Source organism: Chlorocebus sabaeus, chromosome 7 (assembly GCF_047675955.1).
Source record: "Chlorocebus sabaeus isolate Y175 chromosome 7, mChlSab1.0.hap1, whole genome shotgun sequence".
In the NCBI taxonomy this organism is placed as follows: Eukaryota; Metazoa; Chordata; class Mammalia; order Primates; family Cercopithecidae; genus Chlorocebus; species Chlorocebus sabaeus.
In genome coordinates this window covers 73,413,509-73,440,151 of record NC_132910.1, presented here as the reverse complement: position 1 = coordinate 73,440,151, position 26,643 = coordinate 73,413,509, and the positions used below count along the sequence as shown (strand labels likewise).

Below are 26,643 nucleotides of genomic sequence, written 5' to 3'. Positions count from 1 at the left end.
AAGGGGCCACAGGTTAAAGGAAGCTTCTAGCTGAAGTTTGTAATAATTTTGACTGAGTGCAAATTTTCCTGAGCAAAATCCATGTGGGCGAATGGGAAGTGCAGATAAGAGTGCAGAAGCCACACCCTATGACAGGCTGCAGGCCTGAAAGCCCTGCTTGCTTTCTCAGTGGGGAGGATTATAGCCTCGGGCTAGATCTCAGCCCTGCCTGCTGCTGCCTGAATATAAACTGAGCTCTGTTGGTGGGACACTGCAGGAGTGAGACTGGCCTTGTTGGCTGTGTGGGGGCTGGGTGAGGCCTGTCACTGTTGGCTTTCCCCAACTACCCTGGTGACATGTATGACACAGTAGAGGCAGCCATAATCCCCCTAAAACATAACTCCATTGGCCTGAGAACCATCCTGCCATCTCCCACAGTGGCCACAGCACAAGGAGAGTCTGAGCTCAGACCTGCCTAACCCTGCTCCTACCTGATGGTTTTTCTCTACCTGCCCTGGTAGCCAAAGACAAAAGGCATTCTTGGGAGCTCTACAGCCCCATCAATTGCCAGAGAAACCTGAATACTTATCCTGGCTAAGGTAGGACAAGCTTATATCCCCCCGTTCTCTGATGACAGCTGGTGCTCCCTTGAAAGTGCCACCTCCTGGCTGGAGGCCAACCAACTCAAGTCATTACAGCAACTCATAACAGAACCATCCTGCTCCAAAGAAGGAGAAAACAACAGCTAATTTCACCTCCTGCAATGTGCTGGCTAATCAGAGGTCCTGAGTCTGTCCATGTGACAACTTCACTGCTAGCATAGCCAGCATTTGAGAAAACCAGCACACTAAACAAAACTATAACCAAGGATTCCCACAGAGTCCACTTCACTACCCTGCCACCTCCATTAGAGCAGGTTCTGGTATTCATGGCTGGGAGATCTGAAGATGGATCACATCACAGGACTCTTTGCAGACATTCTCCAGTACCAGTCCGGAGCCTGATAACCCGGCTGGATGGCTACACCCAGAAGGGTAATAACAATCACTGCAGTCTGGTTCTCAGGAAGACTCATCCTTAGGGGAACGGAAGAGCACTACATTAAGGGCTCACCCAATGGAAAAAAAGAATGTGAAGAGCAGGCCTTGAGTTCCAGATATTTCCACTGAAACAGTCTCCCCAAATGAGAAGGAATCAGAAAAGTAAATCTGGTAATATGATAAAACAAGATTCTATAACATCCCCAAAAGATCACATTAGCTCTCCAGCAATGCATCCAAACCAAGAATAAATCACTGAACTGCCAGATAAAGAATTCAGAAGCTTGATTATTAAGCTCCTCAAAGAGGTGCCAGAAAAATGTGAAAACCAACTTAAAGAAATTAAATATATATATAGGGTATGGATGAAAAAGTCTCCAGACAAAAAGCTATTATAACGAAAATAAAATCACAACTTCTGGAAAAGACACACTTAGAGAAACACAAAATGCACTGGAAAGTTTTAGCAAGACTAGAATAAGTAGAAGAAATAACTTCAGAGCTCAAAGACAAGGCTTTTGAATTAGCCCAATCTGACAAAGACAAAGAAAACAGAACTTAAAAAAATGAACAAAGCCTCCAAGAAATTTGGGATTATGTTAAATGACCAAACATAATAACTATGGTGTTCTTGAGGAAGAAGAGAAATCTAAAAGTTTGGAAAACGTATTTGAGGGAAAAATTGAGGAAAACTTCACTGGCCTTGCTAGAGATGTAGACATCCAAATATAAGCAGCTCAAAGAACACTTGGGAAATTCATCACAAAAACATCATCACCCAGGCACAAAGTCATCAGGCTATCTAAAGTCAAGATGAAGCAAAGAATCTTAAGAGCTGTGAGAAAAAAGCATCAGGTAACCAATAAAGGAAAATCTATCAGATTAACAGATTTCTCAGCAGAAACCCTACAAGTCAGAAGGGATTGGGGTCTTATCTTTAGACTCTTTAAACAATAATTATCAGCCAAGAATATTGTATCCAGCAAAACTGAGCTTCATGAATGAAGGAAAGATAAAGTCTTTTTCAGACAAACAAATGCTAAGAGAATTCACCACTACAGAGCCAGTATTAAATAAATGCTAAAAGGAATGATGAATCTTGAAACAAAATTACCAAAATACACCAAAATAGAACCTACTAAAAGCATAAATTTCACAGGGACTATAAAACCATAACACAATAAAAAAAAAAAAAAAACACCCAAAGTATTCAGGCAACAACTAGCATGATTAATAGAACAGTACCCCATATCTTAAGACTAATATTGTATGTAAATGGCCTAAATGCTCTACTTAAAAGATACAGAATTGCAGAATGGATAAGAACTCACCAACCAAGTTTCTGCTGTCTTCAAGAGGCTCACCTAACACATAAGGACTCACATAAGGTGAAGGGGTGGAAAAAGACACTCCACGAAATGGAAACCAAAAGCAAGCAGGAGTAGCTATTCTTATATCAGACAAAACAAACTTTAAAGCAGTAGCAGTTAAAAAAGACATAGAGGGACATCATATGATGATAAAAGGATTAGTCCAACAGGAAAACATCATAATCCTAAATATATATACACTTAATATTGGAGCTCACAAATTTATAAAATAATTACTACTACTTAAGAAAAAAGATAGATGGCAACACAGTAATAGTGGGGAACTTTAATACCCCACTAACAGCACTACACTGGTCATCAAGACAGAAAGTCAACAAAGAAACAATGAACTTAAACTATACCCTACAACAAATGAACTTAGCAGATATTTACAGAACATTCTACCCAACAACTGCAGAATATACATTCTATTCATTAGCACATGGAATATTCTACCAGATAGACCATATGAGAGGTCACAAAACAAGTCTCAGTAAATTTAAGAAAACTGAAATTATATCAAGTACTCTCTCAGACTACAGTGGAATAAATTTGGAAATTAACTCCAAAATAAACCCTCAAAACTATACAAATATATGGAAATTAAATAATCTGCTCTTGAATGATCTTTGTATCAACAATGAAATCAACATGGAAATTAAAAAATTATTTGAACTAAACAATAATTGTGACACAATCAATCAAAACCTCTGTGATACAGCAAAAGTGGTGCTAAGAGGGAAGTTCACAGCATTAAATGCCTATAAAAAAGTCTGGAAGAGCACAAACAGACTAATCTAAAGTGACACCTCAAGGAACTAGAAAAACAAGAACAAACCCAAACCCAGCAGAAGAAAAGATATAATAAAGATCAGGGCAGAAACAGATAAAACTGAAACAAAAAACATCAAAAACAAAAGATAAATGAAACGAAAAGCTGGTTCTTTGAAAAGACACACAAAATTGATAGACCAGTAGTGAGATTAACCAAGAAAAGAAGAGAGAAGATCCAAATAAGCTCAATCAAAAACGAGACAGGAGATATTATAGGTGATGACACCGAAATACAAAAGATCATTCAATGTTACTAGGAACACCTTCACATGCACAAACTAGAAAACCTGGAAGAGATGGATAAATTCCTGAAAACAGACACCCTCCTAGATTAAGCCAGGAAGAAATAGAAACTCTGAACAAACCAATAAAAAGCAGTAAGAGTGAAACCATAATTTTAAAAATGCCAACAAAAAAGTTCACAACTGGACAGATTCACAGCTGAATTCTATCAGACATTCAAAGAAGAATTGCTACCAATCTTACTGAAACTATTCCAAAAATGGAGAAAGAGGGAATGCTCCCTAAAACATTCTATGAAGCCAGTATCACCCTAATACCAAAACCAGCAAAAGACATTAAATAAAAGAAAAACTAAAGACCAATATCCCTGATGAACATAGATGCAAAAATCCTCAACAAAAATACTAGCTAACTGAATCCAAGAGCATAAAAAGACTATACACCATAATCAAGTGGGTTTCATACCAGGTATGTAGGGATGGTTTAACATACGCAAGTCAATAAATGTGATACACCACATAAACAGAATTAAAAGCAAAAATTATGTGATCATCTCAATAGATACAGAAAAAGCATTTGACAAAATCCAGCATCCCTTTAAGATTAAAACCCTCAGTAAAATTGGCATAGGAGGGACATAACTTAAGGTAATAAAAGCCATCTATGACTAACACACAGTCAGCATTACTGAACAGGGAAATGTTCAAAGTATTCCCCCGAGAAAGAACTGGAACAAGACAAGGATGCCTGCTCTCATCATTTCTATTCAACATAGTACTGGAAGTCCTAGCCAGAGCAACCTGACAAGAGACAGAAATAAAGAACATCCAAATCAGTAAAGAGGGAGTCAAACTGTCACTGTTCACTGATGATATGATCATATACCTAGAAAACCCTAAAGACTCATCTAAAAACCTCCCAGAGCTGATAAATGAATTCAATGAAGTTTCAGGACACAAAATCAATGTACAAAAATCAGTATCTCTGCTACGCACCAACAGTGACCAAGTTGAGAATCAAATCAAGAACTAAAACCCCTTTACAACAGCTAAAAAAAAAAAAAAAAAAAAAAAAAAAAAAAAAAAAAAAAAAAGGAATATACCTAACCAAGGAGGTGAAAGATCTCTACAAGGGAAACCACAATACACTGCTGAAAGAAATCAGATGACAGAAACAAATGGAAACACATCCCATGCTGAAGGATGGGTAGAATCAATATTGTGAAAAATCACCATACTGCCAGAAGCAATCTACAGATTCAAAGCAATTCCCATCGAAATACCATGATTGTTCTTCACAGAACTAGAAAAAATCCTAAAATTCACATAGAACCAAAAAACAACCTGCATAGCCTAAGTAAGACTAATCAAAAATAACAAATCTGGAGGCATCACATTACCAAACTTCAAACTATATACTACAAAGCTACAGTTACCAAAACAACATGGTATTGGTATTGGTATACAACTAGGCACTCAGAATAATGGAACAGAATAGAGAACCCAGAAATACAACAAAATACTTATAGTCAATTGAACTTTGATACAGCAAACAAATACATAAGGTGGGGAGAGGACACCCTATTCAACAAATGACTCTGGGATAATTGGCAAGCCATATGTAGAACAATAAAACTGGGTCCCTCATCTCTCACCTCATACAAAAATCACTCAAGATGGATCAAAGACTTAAATCTAAGACATTAAGCCATAAAAATTCTAGAAGATAACATTGGAAAAACTCTTCTACATTTTGGCTTAGGCAAAGAGTTCATGACCAAGAACCCAAAAGTAAATGCAACAAAAACAAAGATAAATAGATGAGGCTTAAACTAAAACACGTCTGCACAGCAAAAGAAATAATCAGCAGAGTAATCAGACAACACACAGAGTGGGAGAAAATCTTTGCAAACTATGCATCTGACAAAGGACTAATATCCAGAGTCTACAAGGAACTCAAATCAGCAAGAAAAAAACAAATAATCCCATCAAAAAAATGGGCTAAGGACACGAATAGACAATTATCAAAAGAAGATATAAAATGGCCAAAAATTATATGAAAAAGTGCTCAACATCACTAATTATTCAGGAAATGCAAATCAAAACCACAATGCAATGCCACCTTATTCCTGCAAGACTGGCTATAATTTAAAAATTAAAATAATAATGGATGTTGACGTGCATGTGGTATAAAAGGAATACTTTTACAATGTTGGTAGGAATGTAAACTAGTACAATTTCTATCGAAAACAGTAAAGAGATTCCTTAAAGAACTAAAGGTAGAATTATCATTTAATCCAGCAATCCCACTACTGGGTATCTACCCAGAAGAAAAAAAGTCATTACATGAAAAAGACACCTGCATACACATGTTTATAGCAGCACAATTTGCAATTGCAAAAATATGGAAACAGCCCAAATGCCCATCAATAATGAGTGAATAAAGAAATTGTGGCATACACACACACACACACACACACCCACACACACACACACACACCCTGGAATAGTACTCGGCCTGGACAGAGTTGGAGACCATTATTCTAAGGGAAGTAATGAGGAATGGAAAAATCAAACATTGTATGTTCTCACTTACAAGTGGGAGTTAAGCCAGGAAGACATGAAGGCATAAGAATGATATAATGGACTCTGGGGCCCCGGGGAAAGGGTAGTAGAGGGGATGAGGGATAACATTGGGTACAGCATAGACTGCTTGGGTCATGGGTGCATCAAAACCTCAGAAGTCACCACTAAAGAACTTATCTCTGTAACCAAATGCCACCCATTCCCCCAAAACTACTGAAATTTTTTAAAACTGATGAGGCAGTTTCTAATAATACATCTTAAATATGTACTGATTGTGTGAGTGACTCCAGGAATGTTCATCTGATTTCACTCAGGCTTTCCCTGCTTATATTCATACGCATATTATCTAAAACTACATTTATTATTCTTATCCATGCTCTTCTCCAATCAGCTTCACACTAGCTTCTAGATTCCCTATGGATGAGGAAATATGATTATCCTATGTCAACTTTAAATGTTGGTATTACTTTTTATTCATGTCAGTTCATCTATCATTTATTGCCCACTTTTACCTTATCAATTAAAACTGTATTTTTCCCTTCCCATTTATGTCCATCTCAACTCTAATGTAGGCACTCTATCACAACCACATAAATTGTGATTCTATAATTCAGGTTTAACCCCAGAAATCTTTTAAAAAATTATTTGTCAATTATTGTTTAAATACTCATTTATCTTAACCATTACAAATGAAATTAGACTTTTACTAAATGCCAAGTACTATGCTAAATACTTTAGTGACATTATTATATCTAATCCTAACAACTCCATGAAGTTGGATTGTTATTGTTTCTATTATCTCTACTTTTAAGAAATAAGAAAAAATTAAAGCATAGTGATGTTAAGTATATAATTTGCCCAAAGTAATTTAAATAGCGGAACTGAGTCTGATTAATGCTCCCAACAATTACAGCCCACAGTCTATCACTGTTTGAAATTACAGCTTTAATTGATCTTGTTAAATTTAACTTTTGACCTGTTTTTAAACCACTCCATAATCTGGCACTATTTTATCAATCTAATTGCATTTTGTATTACTCCTGTACATAGACTAATCTGTATTAGCAATAAATTCACCTTATTGTCCTGCAGTTTTCTCACTGCTGCTTCCCTCATTCCTTTCACTATGCAAAAATGTCTTCCTTTCTTCTATTTATCCAAATTTTATCAACCCTTAAAGTTACAGCTTAAGTCATGCCTATTCCAAAAGATTTTAAACTCTATCATTTCTTTTCTATCTATGAATTCTCACACACTTTTTGCATTATGGAAAACAAGTTTTAACTTTTATCATCTTAGACTTTCAACTAGTATATTTATCTACCGTGCCCACTTAGATCATAACAACTCCTTAAGAATAGGAATCAAATCTCAAATTGTTTCTATGTAATTTATAATATCTAATTCAGAGATGAATGTAAGACTCAAATGGTTTCAATTAATGATGAACTCAGAACATTAAAGGGTTAACAAAAGATAAAAACATAGTTAGAATCACAACTTTACATGTCTACAAGAATAAGATTCCATATATCAATCTTTTCTTACTTGAAAAAGAAGAAAAGATGCTACTCTTAATGTTACTGAGGACTAGATTTCAGGAGGGTAGTGGTGCCAGCAGGGCTAAGGTTTAAAATGTTAGGACTTTTACCATTTTGCAGTTCTCTGTTGGGTCCTGGTCAGTGTGCTTTATTTCTACTCTGGAGAAGCTTTGTGTTTAATGACCCACACTTACCAGAAAAAGTCACTTCAGATCAATGCAACATCATTGTGTACAGGGGCAAAGATAGTTAACTAAAATATTACTATTAGATTATTACAATATTACTTTTTCTCAAATATTTGGACTTACCTCTTTCAATTATAAAAGCAGCCAATGAACTGCTATACTTCAGGTATTCTGAATGATTAGAAATTAGTTGATTAAATGTTTCTTTAATGATCTGTGAAATCTTTGCATACTGAATATGTCTCCCTTCTAGAAAAAAATCAAAACATAAATTTCAAGAACATTGTCCTCCTCCCAGAGCTGTCTTATTATTCTTATCATAACCTTACAATCAAATTATTTAATAATGTATAGATATCTGTAAGCAAATTTATAATTTAGGTCATGACTGAGATTTCAAAGTTTTCAATTCTAAAAGAATATGAGTTATTGAGCTTTTTGGATAACTTATAAAAAGATATATCAGTATTACACACTAGCAGACTACTGATTTATATCTGTAGAGTTTGTCTGATGATATATTCAAAAGTCATACTGGACACAAGACAATTCTTTGTTGTACAGGTATGTGCCACACACTTTGCAAGATGACCAGCACCCCACTGAATGCCCTAATCATTGTGACAACCAAAATACATTCTCTTATTATTTGTCCCATTGAGAACCACTACAAACCACTAAGCATTTAGATTCTTGATACAGTTCCAAGTTCTCACTAAAAAAGCTAGAAATTTTGAAAGAGGAGGAAGATAGTTCTAAGTAACCTAGGATTACCATAGAAAAGTTTATAACCAAGAATATACATCAAAAGTTATCTATGGATTTTTCTTTTTTTAAGATGGAGTCTCGCTCTGTCACCCAGACTGGAGTGCAATAGCGTAATTTTGGCTCACTGCAACCTCCGACTCCCGGGTTCAAGCGATTCTTCCGCCTCAGCCTCCCGAGTAGTTGGGTCTACAGGCATGCACCACCACGCCCGGCTAATTTTTGTATTTTTAGTAAAGACAGGGTTTCACCATTATTGGCCAGGCTGGTCTTGAACTCCCAACCTCATGATCCACTCACCTTGGCCTCACAAAGTGCTGGGATTATAGGCATGAGCCACTGTGCCTGGCCTCATTATTTTTAATGAAGATATGGTCCAGTTAGCAAAGTAGGCTGGACGTGGTGGCTTACGCCTGTAATCCCAGTACTTTGGGAGGCTGAGGTAGGCAGATCTCTTGAGGTCAGGGGACAGGTCGGGACCAGTCTCGTCCACATGGTGAAACCCTGTCTCTACTAAAAATAGAGGTAGAGACAGGGTTTGGTGGTGGGTGTCTGTAATTCCAGCTACTTCGGAGCCTGAGGCAGGAGAATTGCTTGAAACTGGGAGGCAGAGGTTGCAGTGAGCTGAGATTGTGCCACCGCACTCCAGCCTGGGTGACAAGAGCAAAACTCCATCTCAAATAAACAAATAAATACACACACACACACACACACACACACACACACACATATGTATATACATATAGCAAACCAGACAGGCTGGGAAATAGTGACTACCTCTGTAACTGGCCCAATAGTTTGTGAGTCTCAAATCGTTCTTCTTCAAAAGTTATAACATTCAAAACTTGTTTTTACCCATAAATTTAAAGAATTTGCTTTCCCTTTTCTGACAAATATATGTCTCCTGACGTGAGCCTACCAAACCTGGTATTTTTAAAAACTACATATTCTTTCTCACAGACTATCACTGTTTTCCTGAAGTAATAGCAATCTATATTATTTGCCATCCTTGACTTAGGATTCTATCCTCTTATTCACTAAAAATGTCCACAGAAATTGAAAGGAAAGACAAGAGCCTCTTCCCATATTAGGAGATCACTGCTGTAGGACTGATCCCTCATTGCCCTCACTTCATCAATTCTTACAACTGTTAGGCCAGACACTACATCTAACTATTGGTGGATTTTGTCTTTTGAAAGGGCCTATTTTCCTTGGTCTGGTCCTTTTCTTTCAAGCAAGCACACAAATGTGCAAGGCCTTTTACTCTGTCTTAGAAAGACAGCGAATGCTGAATAGGCATAGAACTTTTCAAATCCTAGCCTGCAGGTGAGGAAAATGGAAAATAAAGGTTCCTTTTCTTTTTCCTTTTACAAATACTCATTAAAGTCTGAAGTGTGCTCACTAGGTAGTAAATGTAAAAATTAAGAATAATTGTTTAGCTTTCAGGATATTCATAATCTAACAGGCAAAGTATATAATAACTACCATATAATGTGAAATGTGATTGTTATAATAAAATAATATTAGTTACTATTTAGTGAGCATCTATGGTGTGCTAGGCACTAAAGTAAGAATTTTACATTTATGAATTCATTTAATCCTCATAATAACCCTATGAGATAATTACTGTAATAACTATTTTACAGATGAGTAAAAAAGGTACACAGAGAAGTAACAGGTCACATAACTAGGCCACACTAGGTCACACAACTAGTAACTTCAATTGAAGCTGCAGCTTTCTCAGGCTTGAGTGACAAATAATGGCCATTAAAACTAAATAAACAAATTATTTGAAATGAATGTTTCAAATGACCTCCAAGTACCAGAAAGCTATTGGTTTTCATTTATGACAAGCCCACCAAAACAAAGAATTCTAAAAAAGATGTATGAAATTGATAAAACATCTCCTTATAGGAAAAAAAAAAAAACAACCTTTTCTTCAGCCTTTCCTCTCCATTCCTTATTTCTTTCATTTTTAGCATAGTATAGAAAAAGATTCTCCTTTTTGTAGAAGTGTGAAAGGTTTGGATGATAAAGTGTTAATGTACATTTTCACACCTATGCTTATTTTAATTATGTTGTTACTATTTTTAATTGGGCTACTCTTCTAAAGAAGAACATCACAAAAAACTTTCCTACCATAATGTACTTTTGAAACATATGCTGGTTCAGGTAAAACAACAGGTTCTGCAGGGAAAGGAGGAGGACCTGTAAACAAAACAAAAACATAAGGAAACATGAAACTTCAACATTCCAAAGAGCTGGTATTTCTTTTTTGTTCTGTAACAAAACAGCAATCCAAAAATTATTTTTTTCTGTATTTTTGCCAACTCTGGGCCATCAAATACTCATTAGCTCAGCCCTGATAAATGTCTTTCCTATTTTGAAACTGTTTATGCAAACAAATTTCTGAGTTTCCTAATCTCATACTACAATATTGCTTGCTTTGTAATAAATGAAACATCCTGAAAAGCTGCTAAAATGAAGCCCTAGTTTAGATACATGTAAACAACTTTCTATTTACAATACTGTGAAAAACATTTTAAATTAATGTTCTATTAAAAATTAATGAGTAAAGTATATCATTTTATAAACAACACTATTTTACCAGGACATTTTTCTAAGGGAATGCTACATTCACAGTTTTCAATGCTTTTAGTCCTACTCTTTACAACTGCTTTTCAATTTAGTCTCCAAAGTTAGGGAGTACAGAAAAAAGTTTAAAAACCACTAAACCTGCGGACAAAATAATAATAATAATAATAATCAGGAAAACTTAAGGAAGAAGCTCCAGAAGCCAAGGTATCAATTAAAATAGTCAGTTTCTCTTAAGAATCATTCATAAAGACAAAGAAAGCAAACAGAACTGCTTCTCTGGAATTAATTTTGAGGAAGACAGAAATGAACAAAGATGACAATGTCACCTTAGAGCTCATACCAGTAAAAGAAAAAAATACTAAGTATGGTTTAGATACATACACTCTGGACTTTTTTTTTTAGTCTGATAAGAAATTCAAGTTTTATTTATTTAGAGCACTACATCCCCCATACCATAGAGTAACATTATTTACAAGCATAAATTTTTTTTTTTTCAAAAACTTTCAACTTTTTAGATACAAGAGGTACATGTGTAGGTTTATTAACTGGGAATACTGCATGATTCTGAGGTTTGGAATATGGATTCCATCACCCTGATTGTAAGCATAGTATCCAAAGGTAGTTTTTCTTTTACCCCCACCTCCCTCCACCCTTTAGTAGTCCACAGAGTCTACTGTTCCAATCTTTATGGCTATATATGCTTAATGCATAGCTCCTAACATTAACAACAAGTGAGAACTTGAGGTATTTAGTTTTCTGTTCCTGCGTTCATTTGCTTAGGATTATGGCCTCCAGCTCCATCCATGTTGCTGCAAAGGACGTGACTTTATTTTTTTTAATGGCTGCATAGTAGTCCACAGTTGTATATATACCACACTTTCTTTATCCAATCTACCACTGATGGGCACCTGGGTTGATTCAATGTCTTTGTTGTTGTGAATAGTGTAGAGATGAACATAAGAGTGCACGTGTCTTTTTGATAGAATAATTTATTTTCTTTTGGTTATAAACCCAGTAATAGAGTTGTTGACATTCTGGATTTTAGATAAGCAGAACTTTAAAACTCAGAGAAAGATAGATTTCATTCCATGGAATGAAAATTAAAGATACTAAATCCTGTTTATTAGGCATAAATAATTTCAACAAACAAAGAAAGACTGCACAAGATGTTTTGTGTTTTAAAACACCAAGTACAAGGCCAGGCATGTTGGCTCACGCTTGTAATCCCAGCACTTTGGGAGGCTTAGTTGGGCAGATCACTTAAGGCCAAGAGTTTGAGACCAGCCTGGGCAACATGGCGAAACCCCATCTTTACTCAAAATACAAAGATTAGCTGGGCATGGTGGCGCGCACCCAGCTACTCAGGAAGCTGAAGTACGAGAATCACTTGAACCTAGAAGACGGAGGTTGCAGTGAGCTGAGACTGTGCCATTGCCCTCCAGTATGGGTGACAGAGAGACTGTCTCAAAACAAAAAACAAACAAACAAAAGAAACAAGTACCAAGACTTGCCCCACAGCCCAACATACTGGCTGTGGCAGTCTGTGGCCGGAGGACGTCTTCAGGCCTAAACCTGACCCATCCTTCCTCATTGGGTGGGGGGTTTCCCTTCAGGATCTCCAATAACTGCAGCTAGAGGCTCACAGACAGAATTTGGATCTCCCTGGACCTGAGCCCCTAAGTGGGAAGGGTGGCAGCAATCTCTGTGGACCAGCAGACTTAGCCTCTCCTCCTGGTAGTTCTGAGGAATCCGGGCAGCACAGAGGAGTGGGTTTCTCCCCAGCGAAGCACACCCTCTCCAACAAAGGACAAAGTGCTCTGTTAAGCGAGTCCTGCTCCCCGTGCCACCCAACTGGGTGAGACATTCAAACATGGGTTGTCACGCACATTATACAGGAGTGATCCTACCGGCATCAGGTTGGTGCCACTCAAAGTCAGAGGCCCCAGAGGGAGGAGCAGGCACCCATCTTTGCTGTTCTCCAGCCTCCCTGAGTGACATCTCCAGGCACGGGACAGAATCAGATGAATAGGGCCTGAAGTGAACCCCCAGCAAACTGCAGCAGCCTTACAGAAGAGGAACCTGACTATTGAAAGAAAAACTAACAAGCAGAAAGCAACAATAGCTTCAACAAGAACAAAAAAGCTCCCCAAAAACCCTATCCAAGGGTCAGCAGGCTCAAAGACTGAAACTAGACAATCTCACGAAGATGATAAAGAATCAATGAAAAAACACTGAAAATCCAAAAGGCCAGAGTGCCTCTTTTCCTACAAACGATCACAATGTCTCTCCATCAAGGGCACATAACTGAATGGAGGATCAGATGGACAAACTGACAGAAGTATGATTCAGAAGATGGGTAATAAAAAACTACGCTGAGCTAAAAGGAGCATGTTCTAACCCAATGCAAAGAAGCAAGCTAAGAACCTTTATAAAAGGATAGAGGAATTGCTAACTAGAATAACCAGTTCAGATAAACTACCTGATGGAGCTGAAAAACACAGCCTGAGAACTTTGTGAAGCATATACAAGTATCAACAGCTGAATAGACCAAGCAGAAAAAAGGGTATCAGAATTTGAAGACCACCTCACTGAAATAAGACATGCAAACAAGAATAGACCAAAAAAAAAAAAAAAAAAAAGAAAAGGAATGAACAAAGACTCTAATAAATATGGGACTTCATAAAAAGACCAAACCTGTGATTGATTGGAGTACCAGAAGGAGACAGGGAGAATGGAAACAAGCGGGAAAACACACTTCAGGATGGTATCCAGGAGAACTTCCACAACCTAGCAAGACAGGACAACATGCAAATTCAGGAAATACAGAGAACACCATTAAGATACTCCACAAGAAGATCAACCCCAAGACACATAATCATCAGATTCTCCAAGGCTGAAATGAAGGAAAACCTGTTAAGGGCAGCCAGAGAGAAAGGCCAGGTCACGTACAAAGGGAAACTCATCAGACTAACAGTGGACCTCTCAGCAGAAACTCTACAAGCCAGAAGAGATTGGGGGCTAATGTTCAACATTCTTAAAGAAAAGAACTATCAACCCAGAATTTCATATCCAGCCAAACTAAGCTTCATCAGTGAAGAAGAAATAAAATCCTTTCCAGAGAAGCAAATGCTGAGGGATTTCATTACCACCAGATGTGCCCTGCAAGAACTCCTGAAAGAAGCACTAAATACAGAAATGAAAAACTGGAACCAGCCACTGCAAAAACACACCAAAATATAAAGACCAATGACACTATGAATAAACTAGTGCATCAAGTAGTGTGCAAAATAGCCAAATAGCATCATGATGACAGGATCAAATTCACATGTAACAACACTAACCTTAAATGTAAATGGGCTAAATGCCCCAATTAAAGCACACAGACTGGCAAACTGGGTAAGGAGTCAAGACCCATTGGTGTGCTGTATTCAGGAGATCCATCTTATGTGCAAAGACACAAACAGGCTCAAAATAAAGGGATGGAGGAAAAATCTACCAAGCAAATGGAAAGCAAAAAAAGCAGAGGTTGCAATCCTAGTCCCTGACAAAATAGACTTTAAACCAACAAAGATCAAAAAAGACAAAGGAGGGCATTACCTAATGGTAAAGGGAACAATTCAACAAGAAGAGCTATTCTAAATATATATGCACCCAATATAGGAGCACCTAGATTCATAAAACAGATTCTTAGAAACCTACAAAGAGACTTAGAGTCCCATGCAATAACAGTGGGAGACTTGAACACCATACTGTCAGTATTAGACAGATCAATGAGACAGAAAATTAACAAGCATATCGAGGATTTGAACTCAGCTCTGGATCAAGTGGACCTGGCAGATATCTACAGAATTCTCCACCACAAATCAACAGAATATACATTCTTCTCAGTGTCACATGGCACTTAATTCTAAAATCAACCACGTAATTGGAAGTAAAACACTCCTCAGCAAATGCAAAAGAACTGAAATCCTAACAAACAGACTGTCAGACCACAGTGCAATAAAATTAGAACTCAGGGTTAAGAAACTCACTCAAGACCACACGATTTATTGGAAATTGAACAACCTGTTTCTGAATGATTCCTGGGTAAATAATGAAATTAAGGCAGAAATCAAGAAGTTCTTTGAAACCAATGAGAACAAAGAGACAATGTACCAGAATCTCTGGGACACAGCTAAAGTAGTGTTAAGAGGGAAATTTATAGCACTAAATGCCCACATCAGAAAGCTAGAAAGATCTGATATTGATACCCAAACATCAATTAAAAGAGCTTGAGAGGCAAGAGTAAACTAATCCAAAAACTAAAGAAATAACTAAGATCAGAGCAGAACTGAAGGAGACAGAGACATGAGAAGCCATCCAAAAAAATCGAATACAGGAACTATTTTTTTTTAACAAATTAACAAAATTAACAAAAATAGACTGCTAGCTAGACTAATAAAGAAGAAGGGAGAAGAATCAAACAGATACAATAAAAAATGATAAAGGGGATATCACCACTGACCCCACAGAAATACAAACTATCATCAGAGAATGTTACAAACACCTCCACAAAAATAAACTAGAAAATCTGGAAGAAATGGATAAATTCCTGGATGCATACACCCTCCTAAGACTAAACGAGGAAGAAGTCAAATCCCTGAATAGACCACTAACAAGTTCTGAAATTGAGGCAGTAATTAATAGCCTACCAACCAAAAAAAAGTTGAGGACCAGATGGATTCACAGCTGAATTCTACCAGAAATACAAAGAGAAGCTGGTACCATTCCTTCTGAAACTATTCCAAACAATGGAAAAGGAAGGACTCCTCCCTAACTCATTTTATGAAGCCAGCATCATCCTGATACTAAAACCAGGAAGAGACACAACAAAAAAGGAAAACTTCAGGCCAATACACCTAATGAACATCAATGGAAAAATCTGCAATAAAATACTGGCAAATGAAATCCAGCAGCACATCAAAAAGCTTATTCACCACAATCAAGTCGGCTTCATCCCTGGAATGCAAGGCTGGTTCAACATACACAAATCAATAAATGTAATCCATCATATAAACAGAACCAAAGACAAAAACCACATGACTATCTTAATAAATGCAGAAAAGGTCTTTGATAAAATTCAACATCCGTTCATGTTAAAAACTCTCAATATACAAGGTATTGATGGAACATGGCTCAAAATAATAAGAGCTATTTATTACAAACCAAAGCCAATATACTGAATGGGCAAAAGCTGGAAACATTCCCTTTGAAAACTGGCACAAGACAAGGATGCCTTCTCTCACTACTCCTATTCAACATAGTTTTGGAAGTTCTGGTCAGGGCAATCAGGGAAGAGAAAGAAATAAAAGGTATTCAAATAGGAAGAGAGGAAGTCAAGTTGTCTCTGTTTGTAGACATGATTTTGTATTTAGAAAACCCCATCTTTTCACCTCCAAAACTTCCTGAACTGAGAAGTAACTTCAGCAAAGTCTCAGGATACAAAATCAATGTGCAAAAATCACAAGCATTCCTTTACACCAACAGTAAGCAAGCAGAAAGCCAAAGCATGAATAAACTCCCATTCACAATCACTACAAAGAGAATAAAATACCTAGGAATACAGCTAACAAGGGATGTGAAGGACCTCTTCAAGAAGAACTACAAACCACTCCTCAGGGAAATAAGAAGGGACACAAACAAATGGAAAAACATTCCATCCTCATGGGTAGAAGAATCAATATTGTGAAAATGGTCATACTGCCCAAAGTAATTTATAGATTCAATGCTACTTTCCTAAACTACCACTGACATTCTTCACAGAATTAGAAAACTATTTCAAATTTCATATGAAATCAAAGAAGACCCCATATAGCCAAGACAATCCTAAGCAAAAAGAACAAAGCTCGAGGCACCATGCTACCTGACTTCAAACTATACTACAAGGCTACAGTAACCAAAACAGCATGGTACTGGTACCAAAATGGATATATAGACCATTGGAGCAGAACAGATACCTCAGAAATAACTCCACACATCTACAACCATCTGATCTACGACAAACTGGACAAAAACAAGCAAAGGGGAAAGGATCTCCTATTCAGTAAATGGTGCTGGGAAAACTGGCTGGTCATATGCAGAAAACTGAAACTCTACCCCTTCCTTACACCTTACACAAAAATTAACTCAAGATGGATTAAAGACTTAAATGTAAAGCCCAAAACCATAAAAATCCTAGAAGAAAATCTAGGCAATACCATTCAGGACACAGGCATGGGCAAAGACTTCATGACAAAAATGCCAAAATCAATTGCAACAAAAGCCAAAATTGACAAATGTGATCTAATCAAATGGAAGAGCATCTGCACAGCAAAAGAAACTATGATCAGAGTAAACAGGCAACGTACAAATCGGGAGAAAATTTTTGCAATCTATACATCTGACAAAGGTCTAATATCCAGAATTTACAAGGAACTTAAACATATTTACAAGAAAAAACAATCCCATCAAAAGGTGGGCAACAGGTATGAACAGACACTTCTCAAAAGAAGAATTTAAGTGGCCAAAAAACATATGAAGAAAAGCAAGATCAACATCACTGATCATCAGAAAAATGCAAATCAAAACCACAATGAGATACCAACTCATGCCAGTCAGAATGGCTACTACTAAAAAGTCAGGAAACAATAGATGCTGGTGAGGCTGTGAAGAAATAGGAATGCTTTTATATTGTTGGTGGGAATGTAAATTAGTTTAACCACTGTGGAGGACAGTATGGTGATTCTTCAAGGATCAGAACCAGAAATACCATTTGACCCAGCAATACCATTACTGGGTATATACCCAAAGGAATATAAATCATTCTACTATAAAGACACATGCACACGTATGTTTAGTGCAGCACTATTTACAATAGCAAAGACATGGAACCAACCCAAATGGCCATCAACGATACACTGGATAAAGAAAATGTGGTACATAGAATACTATGTGGCCATAAAAAGGAATGAGATCATGTCCTCTGCAGGGACATGGATGAAGCCAGAAGCCATCATCCTCAGCAAACTAACACAGGAACAGAAAACCAAATACTGTAGTTCTCACTCATAAGTGGGAGTTAAACATTGAGAACACATGGATAGAGAGAGGGGAACAACACACACCAGAGCCTTTTAGGGGGTGAGAGTTAGGGGAGGGATCAGAGGATGGGTTAATAGGTAAAGCAAACCACCACGGCACATGTATATCTATGTACAACAAACTGGTATGTTCTGCCCATGTATCCTTTTTTAATTCTAAAAAAAAAAAAAAAAAAAACTACATCAGTTCAGGCACAGTGGCTCATGCCTATAATCCTAGCACTTTGGGAGGCTGAGGTGGGAAGATCATTTGAGGTCAGGAGTTCAAACCAGCCTGGCCAACATGGTGAAACCTGTCTCTACTAAAAATACAAAAATTAGCTGGGTGTGGTGGCAGGCACCTATAATCCCAGCTACTAGGGAGGTTGAGGCATGAGAATCACTTGAATCTGGGAGGTGGAGGTTGCAGTGAGCAGAGATGGCACCACTGCACTCCAGCCTGGGTGACAGAGTGAGACTCTGTCTCAAACAAAACAAAACAAAAAACACTACATAAAAAAAACCATGTGCAAAATATTAATGAAGACAAACATGAAAAATAATTTTAAAACAGTGATGAGCTCAAAATTTTGGAAAAAACTAAAGTTTTAAAAGTTTTATGTTGTGAATAAGGAGAAGACCAGAAAAACTGTCAATAGAGAAAAGCAAAGAAATGAATACTGAACTCTTATCTTCTGCATCCTTTCATAAGACAAATAGATGTTTTAAACTCAGTTGTCTAGAGTAGACAAATTAAAGAAACTTATCGGGGGGAAAACCAGCCCCCGATAATTCAACGTTATTTCACATAAGTTCTTTTCTATTTCCCTAAGTGTTGGCTGGTCTCAGAAATAAAGGGAAAGAGTACAAAAGAAGAAATTTTAAAGCTGGGTGCCCCAGGGGAAGACATCACATGTCGGCAGGTTCTATGATGTCCCCCAAGGCACAAAACCAGCAAGGTTTTATTAGTGATTTTCAAAAGGGGAGGGAGTGTACGAATAGGGTGTGGTCACAGAGATCACATGTTTCACAAGGTAATAAAATATCACAAGGCAAATGGAGGCAGGGCAAGATCACAGGACTAGGGCAACATTAAAATCGCTAATAAAGCTTTGGGCACACATTATCATTGATAACATCTTATTAGGAGACAGGGCTTGAGAGCAGACAACCGGTCTGAGCAAAATGTATTAGGCAGGAATTTCCTCATCTTGATAAGCCTGGGAGCACTACGTGAGACTGGGGCTTATTTCATCCCTTATCTACAATCGTAAAACACAGACGTTCCTAAAGCAGGCATTTTAGAGACTTTCCCTTGGGAATGCATTCTCTTTCTCAGGGATGTTCCTTGCTGAGAAAAAGAATTCAGCAATATTTCTCCTATTTGCTTTTGAAAGAAGAGAAATATGGCTCTGTTCCACCTAGCCCACAGGCAGCCAGACTTTAAGGTTATCTCCCTCGTTCCCTGAAAATTGCTGTTATCCTGTTCTTAAGGTGCCCAGATTTCATACTGTTCAAATACACATGCTACACAAACAATTTGTGCAGATAACGGAATTATCACAGGGTCCTGAGGCAACATTCATCCTCAGCTTACAAACATGATGGGATTAAGAGACTAAAGACAGGCATAGGAAATCACGAGAGTATTAATTTGGGGAACTAATAAATGTCCATGAAATCTTCACAATTTATGTTCTTCCACCATGGCTTCAGCCAGTCCCTCCGTTCGGGGTCCCTGACTTCCTGTAACAGAAACTGTAGCTCACTATAGGGAAAAAGATGACCTTATTATTTTTTCAGGCTCTAGCCCAAGATAGAATATATTGTTAAAGAACTTTTCGTTGTCATTAAGGCACTATTGGCACTTTTTGGAGAAAACAATAATGAATACAGAAGTGCCGACAGCAGAGATGGGTAAAAGCTGCCTTAATTTTCAAAGTAGTGGCAGTAGACATGGTTAAATGCTACCTTAATTTTTACGGAGGAAAAAAAAAAATGTTTAGAAACTAAAGTTTGCAGACCACTGGGCCAAACATTGGCTAGTCGTACATAAACATTTTGAAAGCTATTAAGGAAAAGGTATGAAAAACTAATCATCAATATATTTTCTGATAATTCAATTGGATGCTTAGGAAATTCTATAGGTATGTTTTAACTTGAGTTCAACAAAGTATTTTAAATATTTTGTAATTTTATTGTGTATTCTTCAGTATGCACTGGTTAAGGACTTTGCATGCATTGTTTAATCCTAGTGACAACCATAGAAGGTAGCAACTATCACTGTCCCCCCTCTCCAAATGAAACAGATTTAGAGGGCAAACAACTTGCCAGCATAAGGTCAATATTCCAACCTAAGCAATCTAATTCTGGAGTTTATACACTTAATCTATTTGCTATGCTACCTTAGGTCATTTTCTCAAGTAATTCTACCATTTACTGAATTTAACACAAACTTCACAAACGCTGCATTTAAAACCTCTAAGTATTAAATGTACAATATTACATTCATAATAAGAATCTAACAAATTACAAAGAGGACTCAAACCCATTAACAATCTGACAAGTTACCAGACAGTTTAGCAACATGATTATACCTGTCAGTGCTGAAATATGCAAGAGCATTTTAACTACTATTAAATACATCAGTGGACAGCAACAGAAATAAATTATTCAAATCCTGCAACGTCTGTCTTGTAGTTGCCAAGTAACTCTCATTAACATAAATCTTTCAGGTGATTCCTTTTGAAAAATTATACTTTTTATGAATACTTTATAATCAAGAGTATTTACCTGATGTTTCCAAAATTCGTGGTTCAGGTTCATCCAGTTGTAGAAGCTCATCAAGAGCTAATTTTGCTGCATTGGATCTAGACTCCTTCTTATTCTGTCCCAGTCCAGTCTTGTACTGAATACCATCCACCACAGCACAAAAGGCAAAATATGGTCCCATAACATTACCTTGAAAAAGAACTCAGAATGAATGCTACAATAATTTTTACTGTATTCTTGCAAACAATACCTGTACATGGGAAAACATTCCAGTACAAAAATTCTCAAAAACTACCTTCTAAACACCAACTTTACAAGTCTTTTTGTAGGACCAATAGGGGTTAAAGCTAAAGCTGAATGAGTAGGTCTGAACTAACTCTGAGGATTCAAGCAGCTAGGCTGGCTCCAGATTCAGTATGAGTAATAGGGCCAGTAATAGAGTACTGATCACATGTGGAGTGTCTAGTATAATTCCTGGCAATGGTAAACACTCCACTACCTGTCAAACGGCCAATGAGAGATAAAATGTGGCGATTTCAGGTTACATCTCACGTCTTTAAAACTTAAATACAAATGTCTTTAAAACTTTAATACAAAGAAAGCTGAAATTCTCCTACCCCTTGGATTGCCCTAATACACTTTCAAGCTCCAGAATATGAGATCACTTTGAAGAAACCCTGTGTACCTATCAGGGCATTATGAGAAGCAACTCAACCCATTACAGCTGTAGAGGTTGGGGAGTGGGAGGGGAGGCGGGGAGAGGGAGAGAGAGGAAGAGAAAACCAAAACATAATGATAAACTAAAGAATTAAACAGAATGTCTAGTCATCACAATTTTTTTACCTAGCTTTTATATTTGGATGAAAAATGAAATGGTATTGTCTTGTCTTCTGTATTTACAGGTCAAAGGTTCTTCTGTTTGAGGTTTTGCTTGTTAGTATTTAGACTTTAGCAGGCCTTTAGGAATCTGACTGTCCATTCTTTGGTTACGGATGGCTACATACAATGCTGCCACACATAAACCCCACTATCTTATTTCCTCACATACTCACAAGTATGTTACATTAACTCTTTAATATGTACATCAACGTTTTACAAGCAACTCCTGACTGCTTCTGGGTAAACTGCTTTCCCTATAACATCTCAGACTTCAGTTTCCCAAGTTCCTTCCTTCATGATCACCTGGGTTCCAATCCAGGTTTACTAAATCAGAGAGCATTTTGTATAATTAACAAGTGGCCCAGATGATTCTTATGTATATCACACATCTTGGCTGGGTGCACTGGCTCACACCCGTAATCCCATCACTTTGGGAGGCTGAGGTTGGAAGATCTCTTGATGCCAGGAGTTCGAGGTCAGCCTAGGCAATATAGTGAGACACCTTCTCTACAGAACATTTTGAAAATTAGCCAGGCCTGGTGGTGGATACCTGCAGCAGTCTTAGCTATTTGGGAGGCTGGGGTGGGAGGATCACCATTGCACTCCAGCCTGGACAACAGAGTGAGAGCCTCTATCTAAAGAAAAAAAGATATTTCACCTAAAATTTATTAGTAAGTCTCCTGTGTCAGAATGCGGGGCCTTTAAGCTTTAGCCTGTTTATAACTCGGGTTCTCAAACTTTAGTGTAAATTTAAATCACATGTAGAGCTATTTAAAAATTCTGACACTGTGGTTTCACTACCAAACACACTGGATTATTGAACTATAGTTTGAGCATAAAATGTACACCATTAACCAATAGGTCATGTTTTTTAGTAGTTTTTGCTCAGAGCAGTGAAGATTTGTCCTGATCATTTATTTTTTCTTACAATGACCAATAGCTTACATTTTCCAAGAGCAGTCTGAGATTACTGGAGGAAAGCTAACTAGTTACATGGAAATTCCACCTCCTACATTACCACCACCATCTATGTTAAGATATTATTTCTGTCACCTGTTAGTTTATGCGTATTTCATCCAAAACAACAGACTGAAACTTGATGTCGCTGTGAGTATCTTTACTAAAATCTTGACATGTTAAAATTATTTAGCAAAGATGTTAGCTTTGACATCCATACTGGCAAGTTAGCACCAGGAAAATTAAAGAAAAATTCTAACTACTCGTGTGTGTGTGCAAACACATACACATACGTATACACAGAGTTTTTAAAATTTAAAATTTTAAGCTGTCAAGGCCTCTTAAGAGCACTTATTCCTCCACTTTCCTAAAATCTTCCTAATCATTGGCTATAATGTGAAGAGATCAGAAACTACTTTCTACATTTTCCTTATCTGTACTCCTGTAGCCTTTCACAAACACAGCATGGTTACAGATTATTCTGATTGGGGAGTTTAATGGAGAATTGAGAAAACTGTAACAGACCAGTCTGCAGACAAAGTACTAATCATGTAATCGAATGCTTGAGTTTCAGAAGGCAAATTTGACCTTAACTTTTTTTAGGCATCATCCTCACAGAATCCTTCTCATTAAATAATCATAGTCCAAATATTTAACATCTTTACAAAAGCATGTTTATGATACAAGAAGTAATTACACCCCAAAATAGTCCATGAGACTAATTTCCATTCAGCTAGCCACACATAAAAAAATTACAATTCAATGATTATAAAACTTTGGTATATGTGAGTTATTTGTAGAAGCAGCAATGGCTAAAGACGTGTGAACACAAACATTTAAGTATTCTTGTGAAAACATACAATCAGTTACCTAACCCCAATATTAGATGAAAGAACTAAATTTAGCACCATTATTGTGCTATACTTTTGGTTTTGGTTTTTAAGACAAATACAATTTTACACTTGCCTGTTGTCACAGTTTCCTTAAGGTCAAGCTGAACTCGCTGCATTTGTGCAAACTGGTGCAAGGCTGACACAGGATTTATCTCTCCACGTTTGTATTTCATTATAAATTCCTTAGGTATTTTTTTTGGAGGAAGCACAGGATTTGAAATAGATGAAAGATTTTTGGAAAGCAATGGTTCTGGAAAATTACCTAAAAACAAATGTTATACTTGTCAATTTGATTTTTAAAAAAATGAGCCAAAAGCACTAAATCCTCCCTGAAATGGAAGGTTATCCCAGATACACTTCGTCATACGTTTTTCTTAAGTTTCTATTAAACAATTTTGGCACACATGACAAGCACATGTTATTGCATCTATCGAGTACTAAGACTATTCTGCAAAAAAGTAACATCGATATGTCATTGTTAAGTGATATCAAGGGTCATGGAATTTTACTGATGTCAGGGTCCTTCAGAAACCAAGCCATTTTTACAGATAATGTCACTAAGGCCTAGAATACAGAAAGACACAGATCTGGGACTAAAACGTGGCTTCTGGCTCCCATCCACTATTTTTCTCACTGGATTCAATCGAATTTTAAAGTATGTTTGCCCCTGCTTTATACCTAATACTACAATAAGTGCTATGTGGAACACAGAACAGTGTAAGTCCAGTGTCTTCCCTTACGCCTCACCTCAGAAAGGCAAGCCACACTTTGAAGGGGGGTGAACAGTCAAGGTGGTAACAGATGGTTAAACGAGCGGCACAGGTAAAGAGCTCTACAGGCCTCCTCCAAGTGTTGAGTCAGATGCCAGCTCCAGGTGGGACACGGCCATGGGTAAATGTCTATACAACCGGGAAACCTTTAAACTAGAGGCTCGACAGAACTTACTGGCCATCCCAGAATCTTAAAGAACTGATTCATTGTTACAAATGAAAAAAGTCGTACCCGTTACTTGCGTAACCTTGGATGCCATCTTGGACAGGCTGTAACTTTCTGAGGAACATCCTGTGGGTGTAGTTATCGTCTGTGTCGCTGGTTGAACTGGCAGGTTCTTTTTCAGCATCTGGGCAAAGCTGGGGACCTGCGAACTCTGAAACCAATGATTGTTGCTAGCCATTTTCTCACCTAGAGGTCACGATAAAATTGGCAGAAAACAAGACAAAACACTATATAAACTGAAAATGTTTTCTTCAAACCATACCCCCCCGTTATTTCCATCAATGGCCTTGGCACATATTCGGATGACTGGAGTCAAATCCCTCTTGAACTGATCTCATGACTGCTTTTTGAGTTTTCATAGACACGAACCTCTTCTCTCCTGAATCCCTTCCCTAAACTTCTGCTACAAATGAGGAAAGAAGGAACACAGAGAGGTCCGTGTAAAATACCTTAAAACTACTCGGGAGTTAGGGAAGATATCAGCAAGGTCAGGAAAAAAAGAGAGAAGAAAAAAAAAATCAGCTCGTCGGTGGCCTCCTTAGTCCTAGACCAACCTCTACCCACCAAAGTTGTCCTTCCTGCCCTCTGTGTGGGCAGACGGGAAGCTGCTGCTGCGCCTCAGGCCGGGGGCTCGCAGGCGGCTGCCGCCGCCGTTGCTCCCACCTCCCAGCCTCAACTTCGCGCTTCAGGCCGCTCTGCGCGAGGTCCACAGGGTCAGGGCCGCATCTTTCAAAAGAGCCCTCGCGGTGCCCCTGCAGGACCCGGGCCGGCGCCCCCGCGCCCTGCTTCGTCCAATCACTAACCGTCTCGGAGGCCGGCGCTCCTGGGCCGCGCTTGCGCCAGTGCCTTGCCGCCGCCCTCCGCGTCCTGCGTCACCCAGGGAAGAGACGCCGACCTTCACACGCGTTCGAGCCTTGCGTGACGTCGACTCTGTTCTCCGAACACAAGGACCAGGTCCAACTGGCCGCCTTCCTCTTCTGGAGAAGCCAGGTAAAATCGCGCAGTTCGGCCTCCTCCCTACCATCCCGTGCCCCGCAGTAGCCCTGATAGAGCACTGTAGGGATGATTGTTTATACTGCAGTTGTCTGTGCCTGGGGCCTCCTTCCCCAGAGCAGTTGAAGGCTGCTCAAGGGGTACCTGCGTGAGGGTTTCAAGAAAACCCCTCATTTCATCCCCAATTGCAATCTGAGAAGGTGCCCATGGGGAAGCTTGACCTCCACCGTGGCCTTCCTGTTTACAGAAAAACTACCTCACACGTCCTGAAGCTTGGCCAGTGAGCGAACAATCATGAAAACAGATGGGGTCTTCGAGAGCAAATGGCTCTGCTATCCGGATGACAAATGCAGTGTGGATGTTTTCAGTTCTTTGCTCTCCTAAAGGTTGAAGGAGGCCCTACTTGAGGTGTTAGGTGGTAGTTCGTGGAAAATAAGAATACTAAGTCACCCAACAGATTTCGGCATGTAAACAAAAAGTAATCCAAAGAATTGAGTAACTTTGTTGTAACAAAATTTCAGTGCCCGTCTGCCTTTTTATAGGGATAAGTTTTCTCAGTAATTAAGTCAAATGTAAATCTCTTTTTTTAAAAAAGAAGGAAGCCAGGCATGGTGGTGGGCACCGGTGGTCTCAGATACTGGAGAGGCTGAGGCAGAAGGACCAATTGAGCCCAGGAGTACAAGTCCAGCCTGGGCAACATTAGTGAGACTGCCATCTCTTTAAAAAAGAAAAAAAAAAAAGGAAAAAAGAATAGACGTAATATGCATCCGGAAGTAGATGGGCTTATTGGAAAAAATAGTCCCATCCCCCTCGTTAAGCAGTGCATTTTCAGTAAAAGTATTTTTCTTTAGTGGTTATTAAAATGTGTGTTGATTATGTTGCCTTGATCAAGTGCCCATTAATGATCCCAATG

General features: G+C 38.1%; 1 protein-coding gene across 3 annotated transcripts in view; it reads right to left on the bottom strand.

Annotated features, from left to right (window-relative positions):
• The window catches only part of ADAD1 (adenosine deaminase domain containing 1), a 50,921-nt gene extending 25,453 nt beyond the window's left edge, over positions 1–25,468 (bottom strand). Inside the window, exons 1-6 of one of the 3 annotated variants that reach the window (XM_007999726.3) lie at positions 25,302–25,468; positions 24,744–24,888; positions 23,815–24,003; positions 21,034–21,201; positions 10,685–10,753; positions 7,904–8,029 (exon numbers count right to left, since the gene is read on the bottom strand). In XM_007999726.3, coding sequence (XP_007997917.1) covers positions 7,904–8,029; positions 10,685–10,753; positions 21,034–21,201; positions 23,815–24,003; positions 24,744–24,861 — 670 coding nt within the window. In that variant the 5' untranslated portion in view covers positions 24,862–24,888; positions 25,302–25,468. Of the gene's footprint in view, positions 1–7,903; positions 8,030–10,684; positions 10,754–21,033; positions 21,202–23,814; positions 24,004–24,743; positions 24,976–25,301 lie in introns of those variants that run through there. The other 2 variants (XM_037991580.2, XM_007999723.3) reach the window with 2 other exon arrangements.
• Positions 25,469–26,643: the final 1,175 nt, after the last annotated feature.